Below are 13,643 nucleotides of genomic sequence, written 5' to 3'. Positions count from 1 at the left end.
TGGGGAGGGGGGTAATGGTGAAGAGTGTGGTTTCCTACCACTGTCTTAATTATTGGTAAAGCACCAACAACTTCACCCACATGATTTGATGCACACTTCAGCAAGGTGAAAAAGACTAATAACATCTCAAAATTTTATTACTGCGACAACATCGTTACTTCATGGGCCCTGAGGTCCTCAGGATACACATTGAAATCCTTGGTTCTGGACCATTTCAGGATGTGATGGTAATCTATAGGAGCAAGAGAGGAGCCATCCCTGGATCCTGCAGCACCAGGGTAGGGCAAGGTGTCTAAATTGTGTTATACATGTGTGTACTTCTCATGGTGGCCAGAAATGTCTGCTTTACTTCCCTGTCGCAGGGAGCAGTGTGCATGTAAGTATGAATCCTCCAGTGAAGAGGAATAGCTTTTCTGTTTCACCAGAACACATTTTGCAAAACCCTGAAGACAGGCGGAAGTAAGACTAGTGCCATCTCCTTTCCCACATTAGGTACCATTACCCTTTAGGGTGCTGGGTCCCTGTGGGAGGTGAGCAGTAATCCAGGAAAGGCCAAGAGGCTGCATAGCTGGGGTGAGTAGGCTGGCCTGTCTTTGCTTATAGCCTCTTTCATCAATTGCTCTAACCTGATTTTGTGCCTTTTTATTCAATGTCCTCGTGAGCAATATCATTAAATATTATGAAAGCACTATTAGGTAAGGAAGGCTCTTATTGAAAGTAGATTGAAATTTTTTTAGTTATTTACCCTGAAGAAATTTTAGATTTTCTTCAGTTATCTATGATAATGGGAAAATAAGAATACTCTCAAAATTTCATTTAAAATATTACTTTTCATTTATTCTGCTTTATCTGAAGAAATTCTTCATGGTTAGTATAAGAATTAATGGCTCCTTGGTAGAATAGAAACACTGAACAGGGAAGTTGGCGTAGATCACTTGCGTCTGTCACATAATAAAAATTTACCAAATATTAGCTTAAATATTAATTTTATGATAATTTATTCAGAAAGGTTTTCCTTAAAGAGACAATCCAAATGTTTGGGAGAATCAGCCTTGTAAATTCATTTCAATAGATATCGCGCTTAGTAGTCCGGCTGCAGGAGGGGATGCAGCAGCGCTGGAGGCCAAGGCTGTCAGAACCACAGGGACAGAGCATACTTGCCCAGTTCACTGGATTCAGTTGCGGTTTGTACTGCCTGGCTGCAGTCTCCATGATCACGTCTGTCTGTGGGCGTCTTGGCTTCTGGAGTGCTGCAGGATGTGAAGTCATGGGGAGCAGTGTAAGTGACAAGGTTCATGTCATCTGTCACGTTGTTCTGACAACTGAACAATGTGCCGGCTTCACAGAGACTTTCAGAATTAGGGCTTAAATGATAGGAAATTGAAAGGAATTTAATAAAAAAAAATAGAGAAATAAATCAAAATATCCATCTGCTCTCCCCACCAACCATCCTTCCTTCCATCCAGCCCCATGAACTGTCAGAAAGAAAGAAAGTTTTGAAAGATTTCCAAGGAAAGAGGAAGGAAGCAGATAAAGCCACAGGTGGATCAGGAGACAGGAACCAGCCAGACAGAGGGCCCTCACATGGGCAGCCATGATTGAGAGGACCTTCTCTGGGTTCCAAGAACTGTCTGTGAAGCAGAGAGGCCTGGCTTGGTTTCTTGTGTTCAGCAATGAAGACGAGTATTGCCCAAGTGACTGTTATGACAGCACAAGGCCCATGGGTCTTATAGTACCATGCTCCAGGGGAACCATGGGACCCCCAGACAGATAAATAACTTGAACATCCCAGTGCTTAGGATATTCTGACCTTTTTCATACTACCACAAGAAAGTATTTGAAGTAAGGTGTGTGTGTGTGTGTGTGTGTGTGTGTGCGTGTGTGTGTGTGTGTGTATGTGTGTGTGTGTTGATAGACAAGCAAGCTGAGAAACATAAAGGCACAAATTCATGCATTGCCAAAATTTGCAAAGCTTTTATGAAACACCAGGCTCAGCATAGTAAAAATGGCATACCTTGAGAGAACAGTTCTCATAGGGTGGATGCTTTTGTAATTAATATCTGTGTGGATAAGAAGACATGGCCTATAATGGCCAAGCCAGCTCTGAAGTGGGATGAAAATGGTTAGGGAAGGAAAAAAAAATGTACAGAGGCCAAGAGATGAAGGCTTCAGCCACTCACTTCAGAAGGAGTTCGGCAGGACTACCAGAGTAGGAAGCACAGTTCCAGGGGAGTCATTGTCACCAGCTGACAGTGTCTAGCATGACCTGGGACATGGGCCTCTCTGGGCATGCTTGTGGGGCTTATCTTGATTATGTTAAGTGATATAGGAAGCCCCATCTCAACTGTATCAACTGTGTAGAATATAGAATGCACAAGTGGAACTGAGTACTAGATTTCGTTAATCCCTGTCTCCTGATGCCTCTGACCTTGTTGCCACCCTGAACTATAAGACATATAAGGTTTTTTACTCTCCCTTAAATTGCCTTTGTCAGTAAATTTCATCACAACAATGTAGGAAAAGAAGCTAAGACAGGAGCAAGAATTTTTAGAAAGAAGAGAGACTTCTAAAACCAAAGACGAATAGTCTTCTATTCACTTTGAAGAGCACAGCAGCTGCTAAAGAACTGGCCAGGTCATAAGCCATGGGTACAGAGCAGCAGTAAGAAGACAAACAAGTGTTAGCAATAAGCAGGCTGTGTGCCACTTGGCTATATGGAGGGTTCATTCCAGACTCCATAGCTTTGCAGATGTGAGGGATGCAGCCTGGTGTGGGCCTTAGGCTGAGTCATCTGACCTTCCAGCCTTGGTCTTCTCGTAGCCGTTCTTACACAGTAAGGTTAACACTAGACAGCTTCACTTTTGGAGAATAAAAAGCAATTAATAATATCTACTTCATAGGTTTGTAGAGCAGTGCCTGATATGTGGAATGTCTAGTATATGGTATATAAAATATGATTATAAATTAAATATACGGTTAGAACTTTGCCAATAATGCCTTTTGTATAGTTGCCAAATTAGAATCTTCCTACAAGAGTCCAAGAAATGGTTTTTAGTCCAACCTCTTTTGCCTCTTCCTACTTTTGCCCTCCATTGTCACTCAGCTCTCTTAGACAACTGTGTTGAATAGTCTTCTTCCCTCTTCCTTTCCACCTCAGAAGATGAGTCAGTGTGGGGCATCCATACCCTTGTGCTGCTGACAGGCACCTGCCTGTCTGCAGTAACTACTGGATTGGGCACCTTGTGTCTTTGTGTGAACTTTTAGCTCAGTGTCTCACACACAAAAAGGTCCCATTTGTGGTTTTGAATGCCTACTTCTGCTCAGGCTCAGAGCCAAATTTTATTTTTTCAGGCTCCTTCTACATTCACAAAGTAACAGGCTTTCTGCCTATCCATCTGATTCAGTTAGAACAGGAGGAGGAAGAGGAGGAGGAGGAGGAGGAGGAGGAGGAGGAGGAGGAGATAGATTAGATGCCTCTTGTTCAGCATTACCCGCAAATAACATTGCATCTTTCCAGATTGGTTGGGTATATAGTTTTTCCAACTCTAATGTTATCATTCATTCATTCACCACTCATTCAGTGTATTCAACTAAAATTCAGTGTGTTGTGCCTCCTCTGTCCTGGACATTATTCTGAGGGAAGTCTAGCCATATCACTGAGTAAAACCGACCCACATTCCTTTCTCATGGGTCTTACCTTCTCTGAAAAGAAAGGGCACAGAAGTGTTGTGTATATCAGTTGGCAGTACTGGGCAGAAGAGTTAGATGCAGGATCAGAGTTGCCATGGTGAGGTGGGCTGCTGTAATCTTCCCACAGCCCTGGCTGGCATGGTACAGGCATCCTGATGGGATGTGGAGTTGGGTTTGTTTGAAGTGTCTGTTAGATGTTTAAATGTTAAAAGGCAGTTGGCACATGAATATAAATCTTAGAAACATCATGAAAGATTGCATAAATTTGAGAAGCTTGAGTATTTAGATCTTATTTAAAGAGACTATGTAAAATGACCAAAGGGTTTGTTTAAGTAAGAAAAGAGGACTAACATCTGAACTCAAATGCTCTAACTTGACTGGTCTAAGGGAAGAGGGACTGCCAGTGGTAGAAAAGAGCCAAGAAGTACCTTGCTGAGAGTGTGAGGGGACATGGGGATGGTGACACGGGCTTCCCTGCCCTACCAGAAACTGAGAGGAACCCACAAAAAGAAGGCCTGAAGAAGCAGAGTTATTTTGTGTTTTAATGACGTGATCCTCAGGGATGCCACAGAGGTGACTAATTAAAGGACAAGAGGAGTTTGGAGGACTGACAAGGTGAAGGGTGACATTTACACATCCTGAAACCAGTACACCTGGGGTGGGGACCTGCTGGGAGACTCACTGCACAGTGTCTGCACAGTAGTGCAGTGTCATAGTTGTGCATATGTGCTAGGGGCCAGGGGGCTAGTGATGAAAGGACTTGCTCCTCCCCCTCCCCCCTGCTTTGGGTAGGGGTGGGTGGACACTTAGAGGGCTACATGGAAACACTGCCCTCAACTTTCCATAGTGCAGTTTCAGAGAGTGAGCTGGGGAGAGGATGAAGCAGCTGGAGCAAACACAATTCAAGGCACACTAGCAGTGTTATGATGTCATGTCCCAGGCTTCCTTCGCTGACATAAGCAAGGGACTAGTAAAAATGAGCCCAATAGCTTCAAGGTAGAAATTAGGGGAAAGGTCTAACTTCTAACCAGCAGGCTTAGGGGCAAAGGAAGTAACTGGCAAACATTTCTTCTTAACTTACTCAAGGGGTGATCTGGGAAAGGGGGACTTGGCCTTTTGGAGTCTGTGCTCAGTGCATGTTCCCCCTGCTTACCTCTGGAAGGAGGACAGAAGCCTCAGAGAGGGTCCAGCCTGTGCCTTGAACTCCATCAGAAGAGGCCAGAGGAGTGCACCACTGTGAAGTGCCCGGGCTTGTTTGTTGACTTGGATGATGGAACCAAGAAAAGTCCTTAAGGTTTTAAGAATGAATGAGCTCATTCTTAGTAAACTGGAGAAGAAGAGGGCATGATGGACCTTCAGTGAGCTAGACCATCACAATACTGGCACCTTCTCCAGGCCGGAAGTACACTGAGCATCTGGGCTTTCTGTGATCATGGCATTGGGGGCAGGAGTGTGGAGGTCTGGGGACGTGACTAGGAGAAGTCCATTCTTAGCCTCTTGGCAAAGGGCGGGGGTTGGGGACACTAATCTGGATCTTTTGTGATAGAGTGTGGACTGTGCAACCTCATGGTTTCTTGTTTGTTTGTTTGTTGTGTTTTTATGTTTGTTTGTTTGTTTTTATTAATACTGTAAGTTGTGCCCTTAAATGTCATTTTCTTGATGTTTGTTTCCCCTCTGCCATGTCATGGCTTTTAGTTTATCCTTGGGAAATAGGACACAGCTTTGGTTAATAGACGTTTGAGGTACACGACATGAAATGCTGTGAGAGCAATTCGGAGGAAGCTGACAGGTAGGCGAATGGGGCGCAGCTGCTCCAGCTCCACAGCTTGATGACAGTCTTGCAATAAATAATCAGAAACCGGGTGAAATGATAGCGAATGTCAATTTAAAGTTTTCACTTGTCAAAACTAAGATTGTCTTATCACCAAACCAGTGCTGGGCCAAATGATGCTGCCTTTTCTCTTCCTGATCATTGGAAAACATTCGTGACCCCCCACCCCACGCTGAGCAATGTGAGTGCTCTTCACAGATAACTCTCCAGCCTGTGTGACATCATCTAATAAAAGGGGCGGTTGTTACACTCTGGGTTCCTTAGTCTCAGTGCCTGTCTGCCGTGTCAGCCCTGAGTTTGAGCAGGAAGTCTCTACGGAAAGGAAGCCCTTTCGGCTTCACGAAGGGTACTCTCTCCTTATCTGTACAATAGGCAAAACTTTCAAGACTCAGGAAGTTAATTTTTCTAAGAAGCCATTATAATGTTTCCCCTGACTTTGGGAAAGAAAACAAAGATTCCTTAAATTTAGTTTCCTGGAGACATTATTTGTCACTTTACTTGCAACAAAACAAGAAAATAATTTGATTTAACTCGGGGCCGGTTTCTGTGGCTGAGCCTTGGATAGCACTGGGGGCCAAGGGCAGGATCTAGCCAGCCCAACTGGACTGCCACTCAGGCCCTATACATGGGACTCACTTCACCAGGGAACATTAGCAAGCACAGTGCCCCTCTGCGTCTCTGAGCTTCATTGTCATATAACAAGAAAAACAGATTTTTAGCTCAGGTGGAATATGCTCAGGAGAAGCCGCCAGCCAGGTTTTTGAACATGTCTAAAGCCCTGTAGCTACCTATGCCTCCCGGGAAAGGTTGTTCATTGCATTGAATATAATTACCAGCTGCTTTGGTGACTGCTGTAGGACCCAACAGCACAGACAGCTAGAGAAACTCAGCTCAGCATGGTCTAGAACCTCGATTACAGAGGATTCACATTGGATCCAGTGTGTTCAGCGGTGTCTAGCTAACCTGTAAGGATGTGGTTAACAAGGTGTCTGCCACATATTGTGCACTTAGTGGAGACCTATCCTGCAGAAGATTCTGGTCCACCTATGCTCTGAGAACTTCGTAATTCTATTTGAAAGACACTTGGAAACTCTTGGATTTTTCAGCCTATCTTCTTCTGTGCTGTGCATACTCTGTTCCTTCTTAGCTCTCCTTCACTTCCATCTTCCTGGCCCTTCAGAGCGTTGCACAACATTGCACTCTATACAGTGTGTGTGTGTGTGTGTGTGTGTGTGCGCGCGCGCGCGCGCGTGCACGTGTGTGGACCCTCCCCCATATATCGATCCCCTCATGCCTGCTGTGGAAGCCTCTGGTACAGGCGAGGATGAAAAATGATGACAGCATCTTAGGCTGGGAGCCAGCTTGACTACGAATGGGAGGACTGTGAAAGTAACGTTCAGGGCGATGTTTGAGTAGAAAGTAGCTGGGAGGGTGAAAGAGCATCTCCAGCAGAAGGGGCAGTAACAGGAAGCTGCATCTCGGTGGAGTACCACTCCATTGCTGGGGTCTGAGGGGACCTAGCTGACTTCATGGTGCCTTGGACTGTTTGGTCGTAGGTATATTTTATACGAGAAAGGAAACATGGGGGCAAAAGGTACGATGGGTGTGGGTATAGCCTGCAGTTGGGGTCCGTGCATTATAGACTGAGCTATGCTGTAACCAGTGAGATGTTAGGCTGGATCCCTGGCACCCATCCTTAACCTGTAACATGGGGTGACAGCTTTCCTACCTTGATTCCAGGGCCTATGAATCTCAGTAGCCAGCAAAAGACACCAGGCTGCTGGAGGTGTGGAGGTGTGGGGTCCACTCTGCCTGGAACCTTCATGCTTGCTTGTTGGGACTTGAAACAATGATGCATGTTCCTTAAAAAACTGGTGGGAAAGAAGAAAGCATAAAGGGATAAATGGAACCTTTTCCTTAGCTACGAAGACCATTTGTGGTTTGGTGACACAGCTTCTGCCTGTAAAACCAAAACAGAATCACAGACAGTTCAAATGTGGTATGAAGACGAAGCCTCTTTCTGTCGTGTCTGCACAGTGGTGGTGATAGCAGGCTCTACTTGCTGTCAAGATGTGGTAGATTAGAACCGAGATTCACCTGTGTGTCGAAAAGGCCTTGTAACCCCCCCAGGATGATTCATCCGCACTGCATTGCACATCGTCCAGGCACCCGTGGAGAGTTTTCTGCCACTTCAGTGGTAATACAGTAATGCTCATGGAGAAGGGCAAAAGCTCTCAGGCCTGCTGTTCAGTGGATGAGTAAAGTGCCCACAACTGTCATGGTCCTGAGTTCTGTGGAAATGTGCAGGGGTCAAAGAAACCCTGTCTATCCTTTACAAAGGCTTAGTGCTTGCTGCCTCCTGCCCCATCCTCCACAGCACCTGGTGTGAACCCTGCCTTGGTTGCTGGCATGGGTTCTCAGAGGACTCCATCCATCCTTTCCCTCCGGCCTTTCCTGCACTGTGGGGTGATTGGCCAGATGTGCTTTGAAAGACAGACTCGAGAGTTGTGAGGGGGAGCCTTTGCTGGTGAAAAAAGTCTGCCTCCTCTCAGCCTTCTGCCATCTCAGGAGGAATTAATTCCACTTTAGCCGGCTCTATTTTTAGTGTATCTAGTTGTGAGCACTTCTTTGGGTATGATTTAACTCCACAGCAGAAACATCTTGTGCTAACAGGGTTTTCTTTTGTTCGCGCAGCGGAGCTGATTACTATGATTACGGCCATGGACTCGGTGAGGAGGCTTACGATTCCTATGGTGAGTGAGTGGCCATAGTAATGACACAGAGAGACGCCAAGTGGCCGTGGGCAGACCTTAAACGTCCTGACTGGAAGGGAGATCCACACTCGTTTTACTAATGAATTTGTTTTGTGTGTGGACCCTCCTCCTCTCATTTCCTATGTGTACACGTTGCTCTTGCCAGAGGCTCATGTAATAGTGAAGTGCGTGAGCTCAGAGCCCAAGCTTAGGTGTTGTGTTTGGGGTGATGGCCAGCACTGACCTTCTCACTGTTTTAACTGAGTAGGTTGCCAAACTGCAGACACTGGGTGGCAGGGGTCTTCTTGACGTGTCTTGGCTCCCTGACAGTGAGGGAAGGCAAGCCATTGAGGTTATAGCTCCCATGCTTCTCCTACACCTAACCTCAGGGCCTCAGAAAGGTTCTAGTAAGAGTTACTTCAGGAAGGTTACAAAGACCGTGCCAGGGAGGAGCCACAGTGGTCTGTCAGGCTCTCTGGGAAGTAACTTCTCTTCCTTCCAAGGGAGCTCCTAAGGGTCCTGGACAATCCATGACTGGAGCCCCAAATGCAGAAGTGTGGCAGGTTTAATTAACAGAACTGACAGTGGCGACAGAATGATGGGGAGAATTGCCTTTGCTGCAGGGCAGGGGGATGCGGGAAGGAGAAGGCCCTGGGGGGGGGGCACAGCTCCAAGAATGCCTAGTGTCCCGTGCAAGACTCAAGATCCTGGGGAGGTGACTCTGTGACAGTTCCCTGAAATGAAGTTGAAAATGCATTTTTCTGGTGCACTTTGGAGTGCATTTTGTTGAATCACCTGCCAGGAGCTGGGGTGGTCATATATTGGGTGTTTTTTTATTTTCTTTCTTGGGTTGCTTTTTTTTTTTTTAAATTCATAACAAACACTTAAGAGAGATGCATTGGCTTGGTGAGGGAGTGACGTTGATTGCATGTTTGTATCAGAAGAGGTCATTTTAAGCGTTTTTCTCTCACAGATTTTTAAATTGGTCTCTGAGGACACATGGCTTTTCAATTGCTGTGTGTTGCAGCAGGGACTTAACTGTTTGCTGTCTGAGACCTGGAGATAACTCAGTAAAAGTCCAGACACTAGACACTGTTGAATCTCAGGAGGTAAAGGCGATAGAATGTCTGTGTCTAGTGACAGCTGTCCAACATGTATGCTGTCTATGACGTGGTGTCACGAAGTCCCCACCACCGTGCGGAGAGCCTGTAAAGAGGCAGTGACTGTTCTCAGTCTGCCCTTCCCACTTTGATCTCTGGTTTTTCTGTTTTCTCTTCTCCCAAGTTATCCGTGTTCTTGCTCCTTGTCTTTGCTGTAGGAAGAAATTAGAATGATCTTTCCGTGAGGAAATTCTTCCAGTTAGTTGCTGTTCTCAAGACAAAGGTCACTCTCTTCTCAAGGCGATCACATCGCTGGTGACAAGATCATTTTGTATTGTGTTCACAATATTTTTTAAGTAAATCCCCTGTGTTTCTTTTATTAGTACATCGGAGACCCGTATCTCCAGTATGACATTCACCACTGCTTCTGACAGATGAAGCTCCTGGGACCCCATGACAGTGGCCTAATTATGATTCATCTTCCTGGTTTTAGGGCAAGAGGAATGGACAAACTCAAGACATAAGGCTCCTTCGGCGAGGACGGCGAAGGGCGTCTACAGAGACCAGCCGTATGGCAGATACTGATTGTACTGGCTGATGTTGTGACATAGCCAATCTCCACCGTCCTGTATACTGTTCAAAGTAATTTTTTCTATGAACAATCCCTTTTTAAATAAATCAAAATGCTTAAAATCTGAATGGATGGAACTTAAAACCACTTTGTTGAAGCCTCCACTTGGCAGGGAGAAGGACATGTAAAATTTTGTTATTTGCAGTCTGTATATGAAAACTAGGTCATGAAAAGGAAAAAAAAATAACTTTGATTAACTAGTGTTAAACAAAAGAATAGGTTTACTAAATATGTTAATCCATTCTTTTAACATAAGCCTCACCTTTCATTTTAAAGGTTTCCATAGAATTTAGTTATTTTATCGTTCAGCCATATGCTAGTTTATTTTTCTCTTGCCAACTTGCGTAAAAAGGGAGCCGATTACAAGTGCAAACAATGTGGGATTCTTTTGTAAGTGACTCTTCTGTTCTGTAGTGTTAGGCAAAGTCTCCTCTTGCTTGATACTAAATAAACTTTTGAAAGAAATTTCGTGTGTGTGAGCTAACGATTTCATGTTTTTTTCTATTTAAAAAGGCCTTCATAAATAGCTGTAAACAGGGAAAGGGTTGCTCTAGCAGCGCTTGTCATAAAAGGGTCACACTAAATATTGTACAGCTTATTTTAAAAGTGGTATAAAATTAAATGTGCCATGATATACTCACCATAGGTTCAGAGGCGGTCTAAAGAGTCCACACGGTATCGAGCTGCTCAGGCGGCACGTTAAACCCATGCAAACCAAATCTGGTTTTAAAACTGGTTTTAAAATAACTACTGGATTTTTCTGAAAAGGATGTGATCAGTTTTCATCTTGTCGAGCGTTTTTTCACTAGTGCAACTTTGGATTTTTTATGAGACTTTTGGTACCTTAATGAACACCTCGCTCCGTGCTGGAAGCTTAAGCACAAAGCTTTTAAAGACATTCTGACTTGACTAATTGAGGTCGCACTCGCCAAGGCTGAGGATGTGTAACCCTTAAACGGTCTTCATTTTCAAAGGTAAATAAATCAAATAAGATTTTAATCTCACTTAATTTATCTTAATATAACTAATAAAACCAGGGAGATTACAACTTAGCCAGTTTCATTATCCATTTTAGAAAGGCTTTAAGGTCACCTAAATTCTCATTTTAAAAAGTTTAATTTGTTTTAGTAATCTAAAAAGCCTTAGTTTAGCCAGTTTAATTGGGGCCAATTCTTCCCTATTAAACAACTGTAAAACCTCATAACTAGTTGTGTGTAATACATCTTTTGGTTAGTAATTGAGGGCGTTCTTAAAACTGACAAGGCTTTAATAAAGTTATTCGTTAATCATTTGGCTTAAGTTTTAATTGTAGATTATATAATATGTTTATCTTTATTTTGGGGGTTCCTTATATTTATTTTGAGTAAACAGATTTCTTCTTTTGTTAGGAACTGTCGACCATCTTGGACTGTCAGTGGAGCTCAGTGTGACAGAGCAAACAAAGGTAAGGATCTCTTGTCCCATGACTCCAAGTTGCTGAAGAGAAAAGCCGCAGTTCTACTAATGCTGTGGCGTGGGGCATGGCACCCCACCTCCGCTTCCCTTGTGACAGCTTCCTTAGGTCCTAAAGGACCTCCTTGGGCAGTCAGCAGGCATCTGCAGCATGAATGGGCCAGAGGCTAGAAACTGGAGCCCCAGGCTGTCAGCACCTGGATTCCCAACATAATTTTCAATGAGAATAGAGCAGTTTAGTCAATAATCTGCAAAGGTTTTCTACATTTTTAAGTGAAAATGTCTGCAAAACTAAATGTCAAATGTGAACATTTAAATACACACACACACACACACACACACACACACACACACACACACACATACACACATGCAAAAACTTACAGAAACATACAAGCAGGTTTTCAAAGTAGTTGACCTGGTCTAATAGACCAGTGCTATTTGCTTCTGATTTTTGAATATTGGGGCTTTTATAAAATAAATGTTAAATCAGGTGTTTAGTGGAATTTTCTTTTTTTTAATCTGAAGGTCTGTAAGGCAAATATCTGTAAGAGGGATGGTAGCATTAATTTGACCTCACTTTGTAGATAACCACTACCACTCAGGTCCCAGGCCACATGACCTTTCGACCTTTCTGATTACTTCTCTTTTGGGGTGTGACGTTTGTAGGTGTTAATGGATTTTGGTAGTTGTTCCTTTTTGTGTTTTGTGATTTGCTGTCTCTGTAGCCCTGGATGGCCTGAAACTCATCACATGTGTATACCATTTTGCCTGGCTGGATCTTCTCAAGTGTTTGTATTTGAGCTCTGTCACTCAGCTGTGCACATCAGAGCCAGTGTCCCTTCCTGTCACTACCAGGGAAATGGTGCACACTATCATGTTTATAGGTCTATAACTTTGAGTGATACTGTGAGCGTATTTAACCTGACAGTGATATAGTCACATGAAAGTTGGTGGTCAGGATTGAGTTCATGTATCTAATATAAAGGAGAAACTTTTCTTAATAGTTAGAATTAACTGAATCACTAAGTCACCCATTGAAAAAAAATGAATTGTGGTGTTTATTGGGTTTGTTGTTTGCTTATTGTTTTTTGTTTGTTTGTTTGTTTTGTTTTTGCTTTGCCTACTATTGGGAGGGAATGTGACAGTGTTAGAGCTTTGGGTTTCTTTCTTTCTGAAGTATTCTTTTTTAGGAATTGGCATATCAAATAATACATGTAGCTTTTTCTTTTCCATGGTTTATACAGTAGTAAATGGTGTATTATCATAGAATTCTATGGGTCAACACTGTGACATTGGGCTCCAGTCAGGATGTTGGCAATGGTCCATTGTACAGGCTCTGGGAATACTAGCCCTTTCCCTGCTGGGCTCTGAAGAGCACTTGCACTCCCTGGATCAGACCCTATGCTGAGTCCAGAGTGAGTGAGTTAATCTTCATATGGGCTTCTCTCTCTCTCTCTCTCTCTCTCTCTCTCTCTCTCTCTCTCTCTCTGGGAAGGGGGTTTGGTTTTTTGAGACAGGGTAGCCCTGACTGTCCTGGACTCTCTTTGTAGACCAGGCTGGCCTCGAACTCAGAGCGATCCACCTGCCTCTGCCTCCCGAGTGCTGGAATTAAAGGCGTGTGCCCCCACACCCAGCTCACATATGCTTCTGAAATCAGGGCTTATGGGTAGGCAGAGCGTGGTCTTCTAACAGACAGGAATTGGAGAATATTAGGTCTATTCCATTTTTGCAGTGTCCATAGTTTCATTGGATTGATAGGGAGTTATTCTAGGGACAAGAGCTATTTCTGTCTGTCCTGAGTGTTCTTACTGGCTGCTATGTTAGGAAGACATTGTGTCACTGTGGCCTGTGGCCTTAGGGGATCTTCTGCCACAGCAGGCAAGATTCAGAGAAGAACAGGAACAGGAAGGAGCCAGACACATCCTTGGACAGACACATCCCCAGAGATACACTTTCCCCAACCAGGCTTACCTGCCAGTATTCTACCACTTCCTGGAAGTCTTTCACAGTGTGAATCCCTCTCGGTGGCTTGAACTATTGATTTGTCAGAGCCATCCTGCACTAATAGTCTCTGGAGCCTCTCTGGTGTGTTTGCTTTCCTTCTCTCCCAGGCAGTTCCCAGTGTAGTCTGCCTGGTAGGGTTAAAGGTCATTACCTCAGGACATCCTCTTGCGTTGCCCCCA

The 13,643-nt window shown here is 44.2% G+C and overlaps 1 protein-coding gene across 1 annotated transcript in view; it reads left to right on the top strand.

Moving 5' to 3' along the window:
* Positions 1 to 10,984, top strand: part of Khdrbs3 (KH RNA binding domain containing, signal transduction associated 3) — a 147,097-nt gene extending 136,113 nt beyond the window's left edge. The window contains exons 8-9 of the mRNA XM_051159570.1: positions 8,216 to 8,274; positions 9,868 to 10,984. Coding sequence (XP_051015527.1) covers positions 8,216 to 8,274; positions 9,868 to 9,959 — 151 coding nt within the window. The 3' untranslated portion in view covers positions 9,960 to 10,984. The remainder of the gene's footprint in view (positions 1 to 8,215; positions 8,275 to 9,867) is intronic.
* The last annotated feature ends 2,659 nt before the right edge of the window (positions 10,985 to 13,643 follow it).

The sequence above is a fragment of the Acomys russatus genome, chromosome 17, assembly GCF_903995435.1.
Source record: "Acomys russatus chromosome 17, mAcoRus1.1, whole genome shotgun sequence".
Lineage (NCBI taxonomy): Eukaryota > Metazoa > Chordata > Mammalia > Rodentia > Muridae > Acomys > Acomys russatus.
Note: the sequence above shows the minus strand (reverse complement) of the source record. Positions and strands in the feature narration are given on the sequence as shown.